Raw genomic sequence first — 17843 nt, 5'->3', positions numbered from 1 at the left:
AACATGACAGAGGGGAAATATATCCCTAACAGTTTCCTGAAAACCACAGAGCACTCGATAATTAAATAATTATCTGATGCTAAGGTTCCACTTTAACTTCACACTGATCCACATCATCTTCTCACTTGATGTTATCATTGGTCCAAACTGAAGTCAAATTGACCTCAACCTGCACAAACTAACACAAACCTTTCGCTTGTCCATCCATCAGGACTTTTATCGCAGTGAGCGTCTAAGCTGTTTCCAGCTTCTTCCTGACTCCTTGGACCAATGGATTGAGAACACGCAGCAGAAGCTGGTGGGATACCACGAGCAGGCAAGGAGGTTTCTGGACACCAGCAGAGATGGTACCCGTTCAGAAATACAACAATTTTCTGTCCATCTTTTTGATGACTAACATTTCTATAATTTTGCACTATAATCTGGCTGAGGCCTTAACATTGTCCTAATCTGAACTCTAACAGTCCTTTGAAGATCTGGTCCAAACAGATGCTAGATGAACATATCCAGCCTTCCTTTATATACATAGTTGGATTTTCTCCGTTCTGAACTCAGCAACCTTGGGTGAGGTAAATTAAAAACTCCTTAGTGGCAGGACCACTGGAGTGGATGAGATTTGCCTTGAACTCCAGTGCAATAGTTTCACCCTTTTGCACATGCTCAGTAAAATGACAGCTGATAAAATTTAACAGGTTAGAGTGTAACTTAAACCAGTCCCAAAGAGTGGACTAAAACGACAGTTGCCAGGTTTAAATTATTTATTGCAAGCTGCCTGATACAGAGAAAGCAACTGTGGAGGGGAGTGAATGGGTAGGTTTTGGACACAACATCTGGACTAGCAACCTTCCTAGAGCATAGTCTTCCTAGTTCCAATCCCACCTTTGTCTCTGTGACAGATAATGGTGGAAGAACAGGTGTGGGATAGGAAATAGCTGCCATATTAGAGATGCAAGGAGACGTGGGAGCTGTGGTTGAGAAGCACACAATTGGAGGAGTTGCACTGAAGATGCCCATGTGTTGAAAAGAATTAGGAGAAAGTGATGGAGGAGCAGCAGTGGATGTAGGTGTGACCACAGAGTAAAATCAATTGAAGAACTGGTTGAGTTCATCAGCTCTATCCACTTCACCCAGGAGTGACTGTCTTTTGTTTTTGCTGTAGCCAGAGATGGTGTTGATTGCTCTCCACACCTCACAGATGTTGTTGGGCTGTATATTCCTTTTTGTCTTCTTTTTGTATTTCACTTTTGCCATTTTCAGTCTCTCCTTCAGCTCATGATGCACATGTTTGATACAAACAGGAACATCAGGCTGAACTTATATATCTTAGAAAGATACAAATATCTCAAAGCAGTCACACAGAATAAGCACCTAAAAATTCTATACACACTGTCTGTCTCTACCTGTCTATGGGTCAGATGTGGTGAAGCAGCTGTCTGTGTTCGAGGAGCTGCTACTTTTATCACCTGCAGTTTTGATCAGTGACCATGAGCGACAGCATGTTGCGGGGCTCAGAGAGGAAGTGGCGAGACTCACACAGAAGCTGGAGGAGACTCTGGCAGCCAGTGAGAAGGAGAAGGTATGAATCTGTGATGCAGAAGGCTCTGATACAGTAAAGATCTGCAAGCTGACTGGTTTCTATGTGTCTGGTTGTCAGAGTGTGAACATAGGTCAGCTGCGAACGTCTCTCGGGGAGGATGAGCTGGAGATGCTGAACAGCAGAGAAGAGCTGAGACAGCAGCAGCTACACAGCACTATCTCCAGTGCACACCTTGAGCTGCAGGTATGTGACAGTGGCACCAGATAACACCTTTCTAATCTGCAGTCTCACTTTGAGTGTGCATTATTTATTGAATGCAGGAATGTGTGAGAGGCAGAGGGGAGGAGTTTGTTACATCACTGGCTTCTCTGACAGAGAAGCTGCTCCATCAGATGAATGACCTCTTTAGACCTGCAGGTAACCTTTACTCATTTGTACCATCATAATGGCTGTGTGTGTGTGCATGTGTGTGTGTGTGCAGAGATGCTTACCTTAAGCTGTAATGGACATATTATAAACATCTGTTCAGTTAGGCTATAAATCATAGATGATCACCTGCTTGATGTGCTGCAAGTAATGGAGCCTACATAGCAATTTCCCTGTGGTAATTAGCACCAAGACATCAGACCTTGGAATAGTCTCTTAGGCTCATATGTCAAAATATGGCAGTGTTGTCAAGTTTTTGAATTATTTTTTATTGGAGTTTATTGATGATTCCAATAAAATGACCTTGGAAATGTAAGTTTGTCTGAGCGATCGGATTTAAATGGCATCCATCAGGCAGGTGCCCAAGAACATAATGATTGCTCTGCCAGAGCTCCAGCATTGCTCTGTAGAGAGACAAGAACCTTCCAGGAATACAACCATTTCTGCAGCACTCCACCAATCAGCCCTGGGCTGACGGAACTGACTCGGCAGTCAAATGCACATGGCAGCCTGCCTGGAGTTTGCTGAAAAACCATATGAAGGATGCTCAGCCCATGAGAAACAAAGTTCTCTGGCTTTGGGACCACTCTGTCAATGTCCTTGAGTTGTTCAGCCACAGACCAGACTTGAACCCAATTGAACATCTCTGGAGAGATCTGAAAATGTGCACCAATCCTTCAAATCCAACCTGATGAAACATGAGAGGTTCTGCAAAGAAAATTTGGAGAAGCTACCCCAAAATATGTGTACCATGCTTGTAGCATCATAATCAAAAAGACTTCAAACTGTAATTGCTGCCAAAGCTGCTTCAACAAAAGTATTGAGCAAAGATTGTGGGGTATTGTGTGTAGAATTTTGAGGTGAAAAGGCTGTTACATTCCAAAATGTGAAACAAGTGAAGTGAATACTTTCTGGATAAAGTCACTAAAATTTGAAAGCATCTGAGTGGTGATTTCCCACATGCATTTTATATATCTGGGTAACCAATGAAATTAAAGTTTATTTATATAGTGCTTAAAAATTTCTGCCCAGATAAGGTCCCAGATACATTTCAAGATGAGTGCTTCCAAAACAACTTTGAATAATTTTTATGTTTAACCTGTAGAGAAAGAAACTGGTACAGCAACAGCACGACAGCAGACAGAAGGTGGTGCTGTTACTGTAGAAGCAGCATCTGAAACAGGAAGCAGACCAAGTGCTGAAAATAGGTAACCTTTGACCTCTGACCTGCATGTTACCCCTGGTAGTGCAGATGTTTGTGGCTAGAGAAGAAACTATAGTCAATTTAAAGTGTGTGTGTGTGTGTGTGTGTGTGGACATGACAACCAACAGCACAGGTGACCTGCCATCTTCTCATACTACGGTAACAACAGTTTCGATCGCTACATCCAAGTGGACCCCAGGACATGTGACTGTTATGGAGCAAAGAAACACTGCTATGAAGGTGTGTATACACACACACACACAAACAAAATGACACATGTAATTAATGTTTGTGTGTGTGTGTGTGTGTCAGCGGTTTGAGCAAGTGGTCAAGTTGGAACTGTTGCTCTCAGACGACATGAAACGAAGACAGCTGAGCGAACAACAGAGCTGGAACACACACTGGAGACAACAGATACACTCTCTGAAACTGATACAGAAGCCAACATAGCAGCAGCTGACTGAAAGTTTTTGGTGTAGGCTGTGATGCCATTTACTGCATTTAATGTTTGTTAATAAACCAGAGAAGAAGAAAAACTTCCTGACATCAGTTGTTGTTTTTTTCTACCAGCAGCAGAGTCATGAACATCTGACCACCTACATTAGTAGTGATGTGCGATACCACTGATTTCCTTTCCGATCCGATACCAAGTAATATTCAGGGTGGTATCGACGATACTGATCCGATACCGATACTTTGTACAAAAACTTATTTTATTTATTGTATCTCAAATCATAGCGTCATAATGATTACAGGACATCAGATTACTTGTTCTTATCACTTAATAATGCAGAGTTCATCATATAGAAATAAAAAACTGAAGTTGTGCACTATTTGAACACCTTGCCTGCCTGCAGCACTAAAGGACACCGTGAGAAACGTCTGTCTCGCCCTAGCAGCACCTGTCCCTCTCCTCCTCTTCAGTTCACCTCAACATACACTGTCATATTCTGTGATATGATTTACTCTGAGGTGTTTGACAAGGTTAGTGATGGTGCCACAACCATACATGCCAAACCTCCCGATTTTCCCGGGAGAATCCCGAATTTCAGTGCCCCTCCCGAAAATCTCCCGGAGCCACCATTCTCCCGAATTTCTCCCGATTGTCCACCCGGACAACAAAATTGAAAAACCATATCGCAGAATTCATAGCGCGGCCCAGCCAATTTCAGTTTCCAACAATGGCGGTAGCGACTTAGTTTTAATATTACTCTTATTTCTCTTTCTGGGTCGCAAAAAAACTTTTAACATATTTTCAGGTAAGAATGAAGCTGTGTAAACTTCAAATATCTGAGCCGATCCAAACATCGTTTTCAAACCCCTGCGGTCTTTCGCTACTCAGGTTAAACATGATATATAAGTCACTTTGATAACTTAAAAATGTGAATGCTGAATAAACGTCAAACAGAAAACTAATTAAACAAAGTGTGAGACGGTCGAGAGTTTACGTCGGCACCTGGTTATATTTTAGATAGCAAGGAGCAGACGGCTGAGTTTCACTCCACCGAGGGAGCTCATGACGTACTACCCGGCTTTCTTTAGACCACGAAGGCCGGGTCCTCAGGTGGAAGCAGCCCCTGAATTTGGACACCCCCGCTGTTTCCGGGCCGGCCAATAATAACGGTGACATTTAACGTATTTTATCCGATAAATAAACACTGTGAAATGTATTTATCACCCCCCAACAGCACTTTTGAATGTCTCTCTAATTCTGAGGTCTCAAGGTTGGAAAGTATGGCCACAAAACCTCAGTTTTTGCCACATGTATCGCAAACCACGTCTCAGCGGTTTGTGGAGGTAAAGTATGTCCGCATAATTATGCTCAGCCATTGTCATGAGTGCGCACGCCAAGGGGCTGCGAGACATTTATACAGCCGTATTTTGCACATGACTATGAAAGGCGGAAGAGGAAGTAGTTCCTTTGAATGTAGAATATCCGAATGTTATAGTTTCTTTCCACTGTGTTCCTGTTAATGATAAACTACAAATTTACCCTAAATTACTAAAATATCGATATTTTAATGTGAGAATCGATTCTACAATATAAATGACTGGTATCGGAGGAATCGATATTTCAGGATCGATCCGCACATCACTATACATTAGCCGTGCAAGAGAAGCAGAATGAGAGCCTTCCCATAACCAGGCATATGTCGACACCTGAACACATTTTACTCTGAATGTGACAAAGCACTAACTTGAAACATCTAATGTGATTCTTGTCTCACTAGGAAATTAAGAAATATTAGTGCCTGTTCCAAGGTTGTTATACTTAACTAAAAGTAACCTAAAGATATGTAGGTTATCTTTATTAACCTAAAGAAAATTACGTATGAAAAACTTACTAACATGAAAACTCAAAACTAAACTTTAAAAAGAAAGGAAAACTAGCTCAAGATATGTTGCACTTGGGCAAACAGAGCTTGCTCCTTGCTGTCATTTATATACTAAGATGCAGCCAGTTCAATAAAAACCATCAATCTGCTGCCAGCAGGACGAGTTAGAGGCTCAATCCTGAGGAGACGACTAACGTAAATTTTCCTTGAAGTCGATAAAGTGTTTTTCGAGGTCAGGAAAGTGGTTAGGAGTAGGAGGTAGGAGGTACTTTTGAAACGCACCCGTGGAGTTGGCAGTAACACGCCTATTGTTGGCCTTCAACCGCGGAAGAAGAGAAGAAGAAGAAGTGGCATCTTGTAGGACAATTTTCTACTTCCGTGTGGGATCACGGAGACCCGGGCTGAGGGGCCTGCTATCGGACGCGTTAGGGAAATAAAGAGAGGCTCGTCGGTTTAGACCATGCGAGCAACTTTAATCTGGAGGCTGGTGAAGTTACTCAGCGCTGCCGCTGTGCTGGCCCTGACTGCGCATATCGTAGCGAGCTCACTGAGTAAACAGACGCCAGAGCCCAGCCCGCTTCCCCCGGAGGAGTACCGTCTCGTAGACCCTCAGACATACCGCTACCTCCTCAATCAACCCAGTGTTTGCAGGCACAGGAGCCCCTTCCTATTGTTCATTGTGCCCGTGGGGGCTGAAGACGCTGCGGCACGGGAGGCCATCAGGAAAACGTGGAGCGCCTCTGGCCGGGACACCCTGACTCTTTTCTTTGTGGGGATCCCACAGAGGCCACAGATGTCGGCCCTCCAGCAGAAACTGGAGGAGGAGAGCAGGCAGCATGCAGACATCGTCCAGATGAACTTTGTGGATAATTACCACAATCTGACAATCAAAACCATGATGATGATGAGGTGGCTGTCTACTTACTGCCCCGGTGCGTCCTACGCCATGAAGGTGGATGCAGACATCTTCGTTAATGTCTTTTATCTGATCCAGTGGCTGAGGAACTCCCCCAAGGAGAACTTCATCACAGGGTCGGTGATCCAGGATGGCAGGCCACGGCGGGAGCCCAACAGCAAGTGGTACGTGTCAGATGAGCTATATCCAGAGGAGAGCTTCCCCTCCTACGTGTCTGGAGCCGGTTACGTGTTCTCCGCTGACCTGGCAGCCAGGATCTCCTGGGCCTCCAGATTTGTGCGGGTCATCCCTTTGGAGGATGTCTATGTGGGCTTGTGCTTGCGGATGCTGGGTGTCAGGCCTGTGTACGCCTACAGCCTGCCATTCTTCAGAAGCCTGTTCGAAATCAAAAACCTGAAGTACGACAGGTGCACCTTCGCCAAGTTGATCATTGTTAATGGCTTTAAGGCACCAAAGCTGCTGAGGGTTTGGCAGGACTTTACCAAAGGCCACGAAAGATGCTGATCACATTTACCTGGTGCCTTGCAGGCAATTCTAAGGGAGTAAGCCTGCTGTGAAGGAAAGAAGGCCAGCTGACACACAGAGGTTAGGGTGGCAAACAGCATCAGCTAGTCAGCTGATCAGTCTATCAACAGAAAAATATCTTCTTGAAAACCTTTTAGGTCTTAGTTTAGACTCATCCTCATCAGTCTCCTTACTCAATACTGAATATTTGGCTTGTAGCTAGCCGCTATTTTCATAAACAGAATTATAGCAGATATGTTTTCAAATCTACTAATAAAAAGAAAAATAGGAACATTTTTGTATTAACACTCAACTCAAAAGTTGATCAATTACTCATTCAGGCAAAAAAACCCCTTTTGTGATAAGTTAATTGTTTAATTTATTTCTGTGCCAAAGGTTTGGCGGTTCCACCTTGTCAAATGTGACACTTTGATATTTCTTTTTGTCATAAATTACACTAAACTCAATCAGATGAGTTGCTGAAGAATATGATCGCTGTAGGGAAAGTGAGAATGAAAATGGTTGTTGCCTTAAATTTTAAAACCGATGAGGAAAGAAAGTATGTTGAAAAGTTGCTCAACTCAGACATGTCAGTAACATCAAAGATCAGATGTGCCTAAACACTGATCAGAATAAAACCCTGCCAGTGAGTACTGATCTACCTCCTTGGGCTAAGGCCACGTTAAGACACAGCTTTAAACCTTAGCTTCAGTTAGTAAGTCACACAAGTCATTTAAAAAATGACTTGCCACCTTTTTTATTTTGTGATATTATTTTTGACCCAAAAAATAATCAAAGAATTAAAAATGTGACCGAATTTTCTGTTGTTTGGCTCATCAGTGGGCTCAACATGTATGTTACAGTCCCTTCCTTGAGCAATCAACAGTTCTGTGATCTTTGAAAGAAAATGTGTATTCACTGCAGTGCTTCAGCTTCTTTTACTGCTCCTAGCCTATGCCAAAGAAGTGCTTTTATACCAAAGGTTCTTTGAAAGTATTCTCCCATTAGTGCCCGATGGGTTTAGGGTCTATGTGTACGTGGAGTCACAAAACCCAGCACAACACAGTACTTTTATGCTTAGTTTTTGCTTCCTGTTTGAATTGGCGACAGGAAGTTATGGTAAGTCGCTCAGTTAAGACTCATGGATGCCCCCTCCTCTGAAGCAGTTTGCCCTTTATAGAGTTCAGCAGCAAAAAAACAAAACAAAACAAAACACAGCATTTCAAGAGAGCAAAGCTGTACTGACACACATATTTCTAAAGCAAAGCGTTCGGTGACTAGTCATATGTTGTCTGAATTAACATTTTGTTTTTGTGTGTTTGTCAGATTTAGATTAAGATCAAATCCCGGTCCTCAGACCTGCACCGTGACATTTCTTTATACTGCAGAGAAAAATACCAAAGATGCCTCACCAGTAGCTCGTGCACTGCACTTTAATACAGGTTTGTTGGAATGAACGGTTTTTGCATGATTCTCGATGTGTTAAACAAAAATGTCTAAATTGCACTGATTACTTTATACTGCAACCAAGCTATGTGTATCCTGCAGCTTTTTTTGTCAGGGTCCCGTTTACTCATGCATAGTAGTCATACACGACAAACCAGCAGGTGGCAGTAGTGACTTGAAGATGAGAAATCAGGTTTACTGCTGGTGATTTATTGTGATAACTGTAGGGTGTTGCAGAATGTTACCTGTGAGTTGGTTCAATATAATTTTTGCCTGTCAAACAGGAAGCCTGATCATCCCTGTTTAATATTACTGCTGCTGCTCCTTTGGAGGCTCCTTTGCCAACCTTGACAAATGCTGTTTCTATTTAACGTGTATAATTTTTATATAAATAAAAGTTTTGGAAAATGTGGAGTGGGGTGTTTGAGATGTTATGTGTGTTAAATAGTGGAGGAATTTTTCCATTTTTGTTATATTATTGCACAATATTTTTTAAATGTATCCTTGTTTAACTCTATTGGATTTGTTTTGGCCATAATTTATTATTCTGACAAAATATGAATTGAATGTGATTTATTGCAATTCAGAATTATAACAAGCCATTTGGTGAATAGATTACATGGGCCATCACACCATAACAGTATCCTGGTAGTGATATTAGAATAGGACCCTCTGGAGACTAGACGCTGGTGGTGATGAAGATGGTGGCTCTGGTGACTATGGGGTGCTTTTGAGGAGGGCGGATCAAATGAGAATCTGAAAGACAGAAGAGCACAGAGAATGGAGGCTTATTGGCTCAGAGAAGAGGGGAAAGAAGTTGATTGGACAAGAGCAGAGATATCAGCATTGAGTCTGACAGTTTGGGGAAGTGGAAGTGATCCAAAGAACAGACACACAGCTAGATTAATGTTCTGGTTCTTATATAGCACATTTCTATTTAATTTCAGCACTCAAAGTGCTTTCACGTCACTCACACACAACATTTATCTAACATTTAAACACGTTCTGGTGGATGCATCAGGGGCAACTCAGGGTTCACATCGACAGGAAGCACCAGAGATCAGTTCCCTAACCTTTGGACTGCTACATGAACCGCTTTACTGCCTGAGCCACAGCCACCTGAGATGTGTGATTACAGTTGTTCCCTATTGAACCTGTGTAGCAGCTTCATTTATTAAACATCCATTGTATTCAGTTTTGTTTTTTTCTCTTTTTGCTGTAACTAAAGAATTTCTGAATCTGTGTTACCCAGTAATTAAATGTGATCTTTATATTTATGGCATTTTGAACGAGTTTAAAAAGTCACTACAAGTAGGTCTGAAGTTCTTTGGCACATTGTTGGCACAATGGGTAAAATGTAAATAAAAAGAAAATTCAGTGTCTTCTGAATCTATTATATAAGATTCATATATATTTGTCAGAAAACCACATGAAGTTTGAGGAAAGTGTCATGTAGACAACAGCATCTTTCATCTTCAGAGAAGTCACGTTACAGTCAGTGTTGTTTCAACCGTATCCTTAAATGCATCTTATTCAGCCAAGCATGCAGCGACACACGCAAGCACCAGTGTGGACACAAGCACATGGCTACAACATCGCCTTCCTTACCAGTGCACCTCACTGCAATTCCTCTCAAAAGAAAAACACATTGGGGTATTTTCTATGGTGCTTCAATGGGGGATAAAGCACAGGTAGCACTGAAAATCCAGCCTGGAGAGAGTGAGAGCGCAGATGAAGATGGAAGTACTCAACAGTAGGAAAGCAGCAGGAAGAAGCTGAGAGTGAGAATGAGGAACTTGCTGGTGGTAAAAATAGAAGCACTGAAGCAGAATTAAAGCAGGATGTTTGATCGCTTCATTTATAGCTGGAATGTACTGCTGCTGGCAGACCTCTGTGAAAACAGCCAGTGTGAGGATGTGGAAAAATCTTCAAATGTTATGTATTGTAATGATTTTACAGATAATCCTAGAGGTGTCTGTAACTGCAATATTTCTAGCAACACTTTAACACATCAGAACGGGGCATCCTGTCCTGTCTGATTAGACGGTAATGTCACTTTTTGATGTATATTTTATGCAGGTTTTGATTGGCTGTGATTCAAGGTGTGGCCTGTGAAATTTTTGAGATTTCCACTAACTAAAAATTGGGCATAAACACAGCTGCAGTTTAGACCCACTGAGGGCTCTGTACACTGCTTAAGGTGCAGACAACAAAATTTAACAGGTTCTCAACCACTCCACCATTTTTTATTCAAATCAGAAAGGTCGTTGTTGTAGCACTTACAGATGGACAAACAAATGGGAAATACAGCAACACCCCTGGTTGAAGTAAAGGAAAAAAATCTCATGTTAGATAAGTAAACAAGAGAAAAAAAATGCAATTAGCATTTGATGCTGTGTAATGACTGGAGTGCTGACTGATGATTGCAACAGCACCAGTGAGTGGGCTCAAAAATGGACAGCTGAGTCTCCATGATTCACCAGCATGGCTGATTGTCAGCAGATGGCAGCCTCACAGCAAACCTGCAACACCCACAGCAGCCTCGCAGCTGACAGTCTGCATGTATTTTTTTCCCTTCTGAGCTGGCAGTAAACCAAACGCATCGCTCACAGGGAGAAGACGGTACCAGTGTTTCTTTCAAGAAGCTCGACACACCTCTTATGAACACACAGATATTCGTCAGCTTCTGGGCAACACGCCTGCGTGCAAGCTGACCTTTAAACTTTAACGTAGACACAGTTTTTCATAAAGACTGCATCAGATAGTTTCCAACAAGCAGTATTTGGTACGATCACCTTTATTCTTTAAAAAAAAAAAGGAAATTCCTCTCTGCATTTAACCCATTCACTCAGTGAAGCAGTGGGCAGCCATTGGGCACCTGGGGAGCAGTGTGTGGGGAGGGTACCTTGCTCAGGGGAATCGAACCCCCGACCTTCCGATCGTGGGGCCTCCACTCTACCTACTGAGCTATCACAGTCCAAGCTCTCTCAGGCAAGATCTCCTGTAATGTCTTTAAGCAGTCTTCAGGAATAGTTCTCCAGGCTTCTTGAAGGACAATCAGAGCTCTTCTTAGGATATTTCTGGTTTTTGTTGCGTTCACACAGCTTCAATAATGTCTGAGCTCCGGGAAGGCCAACCCATGACTGATAGTGTTCCACTATGTATTTTCCATTCTAGTTATTGGAAATCAGATGTTTTCCAGATGATATCACATAGTAGATCAAAAGATTTTTTTCTTCATCCCTAATTCAATCAAATTTGACAAGATCTCCAACACCACAGACTGAAATGCAGCCCCAAAATATGACAGAGCAGCCACTGCGTTGTACAGATGGCTGTAAACACTTTATCCTGAGCTTACATATCCATAACAGTTTGAAAAAAAAAAAATCACATTTGGATTCATCACCCCATAAAAACATATGGCTTCTTGACAGTCACCTTTCCACTGACACTCTGCTGCCCTCAGGCGAATGTATGGCTATTCACCCTATGCAGCGAGCTTAACATAAGAGGAGATGGTTCCAGGAACGACAGGACACATCGCTTTGTCTTTGTGTCTTTAACTGAAGACCGTTTTTTCCTCTTTTAATTTGTAAGACTGTGAACATACAGTAAAATAATACGTAAGCATCAGTATCAACATATTTTGTAAACAAAACAGAAGTTAGCAACATAGCTTTCCTTATGCTTTACATTCACCATAAACATCTTTCCTTATACGTTCAAATAACCTTTTAAGTAACAAATCTTACAGAAAATGAAGCTAGACATTGCTTACTTACAGATTATGGCTCAACAAACTCCCCAACAATGTACACTGGGCTTAAAGTTTTGCAGCTTGTTCTCTGCTCCATGCATTTTCTCCCACTGCCTGCGTGAACTTTGCCTGCTGCTTACAACCCATCACCAAAGGGGGCAGTGTAGTGCACACCAAATAGCCAAAGAAGAAGCCACAAACTGAAGGGGTAATACTGCCCACTATTGGGAAACCTGAGAAATGCGCCAGCCAAAGAAACCCAACAAAGTAACAACCGAGGGGCAGAATAGACACCATTACTGATGAGGCTTGGTGAACACTAGACGAATGAGCTGAAGGTCCAAATGCATCTCTCGGTCCGGTGTCAGGTTTTTGCTTTTGCTCTTTTGCAAGCACAGGCCTTTAGATACTGTTCTTCTGCTGTAGGTGTTTTTTAGGCTTGCCACTTCTTCTTTTGTCCTCCAGTTGACTTTGACTGTGCACCACGATGACATATGCCAGGCTTTCAGTTAATAGCTCTTTTGGAATTACCCTTTTTTTGGGAAATACTATTTTATGTCTGTCAGACTGCGTGGCATTTATTTTAAATAAACAAATTGGAAAAAAACATCAAACTAAATGTATATGCTGTTATAAGTGGAACTTTTTACGGTGTAAATATAACATATTCACTGCGTTGCTTTGCTGTGGTGGGGACCTGGTCTTGCGTTTTGAAGCTGGCATTATGTAATTTGAAATGTAAATCAGACTAAAGGGACTAACAGGACTACCCTGTAAGGATTCCATTTTGAGATAATATGTCAATAAATAATTTTCTGATGCTATCAAGTATGTTAATCCACAAATTATGTTGCTAATTACCTTGATTGATAGTGACAGCAAAGGGTTAGCCTAAATGATCCTGTATTGTTGTGTTACCCTTGTCATATACAGACCCCCGCGCCCCTACGTCCATTTTTCGTTTATTTGTGCGCGGTCTGCTCCAATCTATTCATTTCCCACACTGACTGAGTGGGAGTTTATGCTCTGAGCCAGTACTCAGCATTGTTCAAAACACTCCCACCTCTGTGCTGTATCTAGATACTTCTCATCAGTACGAACAGCTGTGACAGCACTGTATCCTTTATAGTCAGTATTGTTGTGAAGACTCAGCACAGGCTTGCAGGGCCCTTGAAGTACAATAGTTGCCCTCTAACAATACATTTAAACCCAGTGTGTCATAAAGCCTGTAAAAACAAAAATCGCCACTGTATGTGAAAATGTTCATCATTTCCTCAGTATCCTCCCGACATCAACACAGACTCTTTGAGGCTGTCTCCCTGCCTGCCCGCGCTGGCCGGCCTCCTCTCCTCGTGGGTGGAGTTTCATCCACCGACGTGCTGGTGAAGCTGGTTCCTAAGACAACACATGAAACATGCATTTGCATTAGCGAGGCTCGTTTCAACACCGACGCCGTGAGCTGACTTTACCACCCGCTCTCTGTGAAGAAAGCTACCAAAACAACCGCGACTTCCTGCATACAGCGAAGTAGAGCGGATATATGATGCCAAGTATTTCCGCGGCACTTTAAAGCAGATCTGCACATCGACGCTGGGACTCAGTCTATGTAAGTGCTGGACGATTTAACAGAAAGTGGATTATGTTAAACGGTTGAAACTAAAGTTTGTCTGCCACTAGGCGCGAAATGCTCAGCACCATCCGAACTTAATATTGACTACAATGGAAAACACCAAACTGTGATAGTGCCCACTGGTTCCCAACCCAGGGGTAGTCATTCATAGTGCGGTCCCCAGAAACTCTGAAGAGGGGTCTTTTTTTTTTTTAACTTAAAGTCAGATAGAAGAGAGAAAAGGGAAACGTGCTTTGTGGTTAGGTGTACACATCCTTAAAGCTGTCTTAACAGATATTTACAGTTTACAGTTTAGCAACAGGACTAATTATAATGTGTGATATCAAATTTGTTTAGCATGGTGACAGATCCATTTAAAAGTGTCACCTCAGCTTTCTAAGCTGAGAAATGAAACCAGTGACAAAGTTCCAAAAAGCTGCAGTTCCTTTAATGTCCACTTGACTTTGACTGTAAAAATGAGTCAATCCCCATAGAATCTTATTTCAAAGTGGCCACTTTAAACAGGATTCAAACACATGCGTGTAACATGGTACAAAAAAATGTTGGCCTTTATGGATAGTTTTCATTTTTATGGCAACTCTTTAACGAGTGAATTCTGCTAAGTGAAGCTGCTAAAGTGGATGTCTCTGCTGTGTTTGAGCTGTTGTTCTCTGACAAATGATACGGCCTAGTGTGACGTACTGACCATTCAACTGCACTTAGTTTATGGATGCTGCTTGTTACTCAAGCTTGCTAGCGTTAGCTGCTGATTTTTGCACTGGTTAAAATATTGATATTCCAATTAAAGTACAGAATTCAAAATCAAGGTTAATGTTTTTGCTTTTTAAGGTTTATAACTCTCCTGGAAAGAAAAAAAAAATCACTCACTCAAATCACTTATCACTCTCCTGATAAGGAAGGATCACAGGTCACATGGTTTGTGGACCACTGTGACAGTGGTGTTAATTCAGCATCATGAATAATAATAATAATAATGATAATAATAATAATAATCATGAACAGGAAGGTTTGTATGTCTTTTTGTGCAAAGGCACTGATTTTGTTTCTTTAGCAGTTTTTAACCATAATGCATGAAGTAACAGCTGTCTCGTAGTTCAGTGTCCTGTCTGTCAATCAGTGTTTGTGTTATTGTTCAGTGTTGCTTGCTTGCTTGTTTTTCTCTTGTCTTGTCTTTGTAAAAAGCTGTGTGTGTGTGTGTGTGCTTTTTGACTGTGGTTCCTCCTCAGTTTCTGCAGAGGCTTCTGGATTTGTTCCACTACAAGATGCACATGAATAGCTTATTAAATCAGTGGAGTAAGTATTAAGATTTCTAATGAATTTCCATTCCATTTTCATGTTGTTTGCCAATGGATTGTAAATGCAATGACTCCAAAGCAATCTGACAGTGAACTGAGAAATCACAACTTTATCGCTCGTCTCGAGCTGTGATGTGTTTCGGTGCTGCACTGCTTACCGTAATGTCAGTGTGTCACCTCCACAGCAGCGGCTGTATGTGTTAAATAAGTGTGTATTTGATGGACTCTTGCTTTAAGCAGGTGAATCTGCTGTAGGGTATTTGTGTCTAGCTCTGCGATGTTCTGAAATAGAAAGACTTTGCTCAGCAGCAGCCTGTCTAAATGTGTCCAGAGATGGTGCGTTACAGAGGTGTCCCGTTACCTGGGCTCCATGTTCAACACATCCTGTGTAGGCTTGAAGTTACCAGCTACAAATGTCTGCATTTGACTTTGTGACTTGCTAAAATAACATGTCAGTTTTTATAAAAATGATCACAATAATGATAATCTGCACTGGAGCAGGTTAGAAGTTACAGTGATGATCCATCTGCGTTAAAAAGAGAGCTAACTTTGTGACACTGAAAACCTGTTAATGAATTGCTAACCCACGATGCGATGAACTTGTGGTTTGTTCTTACCTTTTGAAATGGCTGCTTTAAGAACAGGAACCAGGTTTGTGAACACTCGCAGTCGACTTGCATTGCGTGCATTAAGACGGCTTTGTCAGTCTGCTATCAGGCTGCTGTCAATGTGCACTCAGTTTGCGATTAACTTGGGTCAAGCTGTCAGTTAATTGCAACTGCATATTACTGTTTTTAGTAATATGGCGAGTAGCATCGATATGAAAATTATGAATCACTTGTACAGAAATGAACTACAAATACTTAACTAATTACTCCTTACTTTCCTCCACAAATTGTAATTTAGTTGCTGCGAAATGGCATGGGTAGAACTTGACAGGTGAACTAACTTTTATTTAAGGACCTACCCACTTGACATCTTTGAAGTTATATAGGCTTTGAGGCGAGTGACTGAACTCACTACCAATTGGAGCAAATATACTGCTTTCCCACATTAGCTGTGATAGCTGGAATAACTAGCTTCTGTTGGCTAGTTTCACTTGTGATCTTTTTGCTCTTTAATCATATTTAATGTAGTAGAGGTGAGTCTGAATTATCAACACTGTATTCCCTGTCAGTGTTGGTCAAGTTACTTGAAAATAGCAATAGTAATTGCTCATTTTCAAAAGTAATTAGTTACTTATTACTTAGTTACTTTTTAAAAACACAATACACACAATACAATGGGGTGGCTGTAGCTCAGGTGGCAGAGCAGGTCAGCCACTAACCAGAAGTTCGGTGGTTCGATCCCAGGCTGCTCCAGTCTGCATGCCAAATATCCTTGGGCAAGATACTAACCCCGCGTTGCTCTCCGATGCATCCATCGGAGTGTGAATGTGTATGAATGGTAGACTACTTAGCACTTAGGTCACAAAAAAGTGCTTGTGTGAATGGGTGCGATTGGGTGAATGAATTACTTGTATAAAGCGCTTTGAGTGCTCAGACAGAGTAGAAAAGCGCTATATAAGAACAAGTCCATTTACCATTTACCATTTAATAAAGCAATAGACCTGTCAGCCCAATTCTATTTTTTTTCTGCATAATCCATCATATAAAATTGAATCTCTTTTTAAAATGTGTTTTATTGGCTTTAATCTTTTAATTTTACGCACATTAAATCACACAAAAATTAAATTATATGCAGAAAATAGGTTTAACATTTAAACCAACACTAAGTCCTGCTGCTCTTAAATCTGTTGTCACCTGTTTAGCAGGAGTGGGGCTGGTGGAGGTTTGCCCAGTGTCGCAGTCATGTCAGCGGGGGGATCCGAGGGTTTCTCTGTGAATGTCACATTCCCATGACAGTGTGTTAGGTGCTTGCTCAGATTAGAAGTTTCATTTTTCGCTGTAGAAAATTTTCTTTCCATGCAGAGTGTACAGCGGTGTACACCTTTTTACTCAGAGTAATGTCAGTACTTCCAAGCTTTAAATGCTGCATGGTCGAACTCTGTTGATCTACACACGTCTGTTGCTGCCACAGAGGTTGCACGCGCTTATGTCATTGTCATGAGACACTCTCACAAACAAAATCACAGTTTAGTAACGCAGTAATGCAGCGTGCTTATGAGAAAGTAGCAAGAATCGAATTACTTTTTTCGCAATATTAATCCCTTACCTAACTCATTACTTGAAAAAAAAGTAATCGGATTACAGTAACACATTACTTAACACGTTACTGCCCATCGCTGTTCCCGATTCTGTATTCTCTTTGGTACTTAAGCTCATAAGTAGACCAAGCTAGTTGGCTTGTTAGATAGTTAAAACAATTTTTCTATTAGTGTAAATAAATTGATTTGGAATAGGTTTGGCTTTGATGTTGCTCTAGCTTACAGGTGCTAATTGGCGAGCAAACTTTTAGAGTTTTAACATTATTTCTTGAAAGGTGTTGCAGCAGAAACAACATCAGTGGTGGGAAATATAAAAAGAACTTTGCAATAATATTGCTATTATAACATGAAAGTAGTAAAATACAGTTTTATTTATAGATTGTTTCTGTTGTTTTCCCATTACATTGTTGTCCCTGAACTCCTGGGTTTGTCTCTATTACGTATTACAAAAGATATGAGATTGTGCTAATCGCTGGCCAAAACAAACACCTACATCTGAGAGTTACCATATGACATTTTAGACAAAGAACCATATGCAAATATAATAAAATATTTTACTGCTTGCTCACACAGAATTTATATC

General features: G+C 41.4%; 3 protein-coding genes across 10 annotated transcripts in view; all 3 read left to right on the top strand.

The window, feature by feature from the left end:
- ccdc180 (coiled-coil domain containing 180) overlaps positions 1-3703 on the top strand; it is a 29985-nt gene extending 26282 nt beyond the window's left edge. For 3 of the 7 annotated variants that reach the window (XM_087848976.1, XM_087848978.1, XM_087848975.1), the window contains exons 31-37: positions 212-347; positions 1416-1576; positions 1655-1780; positions 1858-1954; positions 3069-3171; positions 3296-3407; positions 3480-3703. In XM_087848976.1, the coding sequence (XP_087705102.1) occupies positions 212-347; positions 1416-1576; positions 1655-1780; positions 1858-1954; positions 3069-3171; positions 3296-3407; positions 3480-3617 (873 nt within the window). In that variant the 3' untranslated portion in view covers positions 3618-3703. The other 4 variants (XR_015719835.1, XM_087848977.1, XM_087848979.1 and 1 more) reach the window with 4 other exon arrangements.
- Positions 3704-5840: 2137 nt separating this feature from the next.
- b3galt8 (beta-1,3-galactosyltransferase 8) lies at positions 5841-8777 on the top strand. Its single transcript, XM_006797550.3, has 2 exons — positions 5841-7004; positions 8250-8777. Exon 1 carries the CDS (start codon positions 5964-5966, stop codon positions 6921-6923), a length of 960 nt encoding a protein of 319 aa, XP_006797613.1. The 5' UTR covers positions 5841-5963; the 3' UTR covers positions 6924-7004; positions 8250-8777.
- Positions 8778-13502: 4725 nt separating this feature from the next.
- The window catches only part of zgc:162952 (PKc_LIMK_like_unk domain-containing protein), a 28682-nt gene continuing 24341 nt past the window's right edge, over positions 13503-17843 (top strand). The window contains exons 1-2 of one of the 2 annotated variants that reach the window (XM_087848974.1): positions 13503-13735; positions 14986-15052. In XM_087848974.1, the coding sequence (XP_087705100.1) occupies positions 15022-15052 (31 nt within the window). In that variant the 5' untranslated portion in view covers positions 13503-13735; positions 14986-15021. The remainder of the gene's footprint in view (positions 13736-14985; positions 15053-17843) is intronic. The other variant, XM_087848973.1, reaches the window with a different exon arrangement.

The sequence above is a fragment of the Neolamprologus brichardi genome, chromosome 12, assembly GCF_056152115.1.
Source record: "Neolamprologus brichardi isolate AB-2024 chromosome 12, ASM5615211v1, whole genome shotgun sequence".
In the NCBI taxonomy this organism is placed as follows: domain Eukaryota; kingdom Metazoa; phylum Chordata; class Actinopteri; order Cichliformes; family Cichlidae; genus Neolamprologus; species Neolamprologus brichardi.
This window is presented reverse-complemented; position numbering and strand designations above follow the sequence as displayed.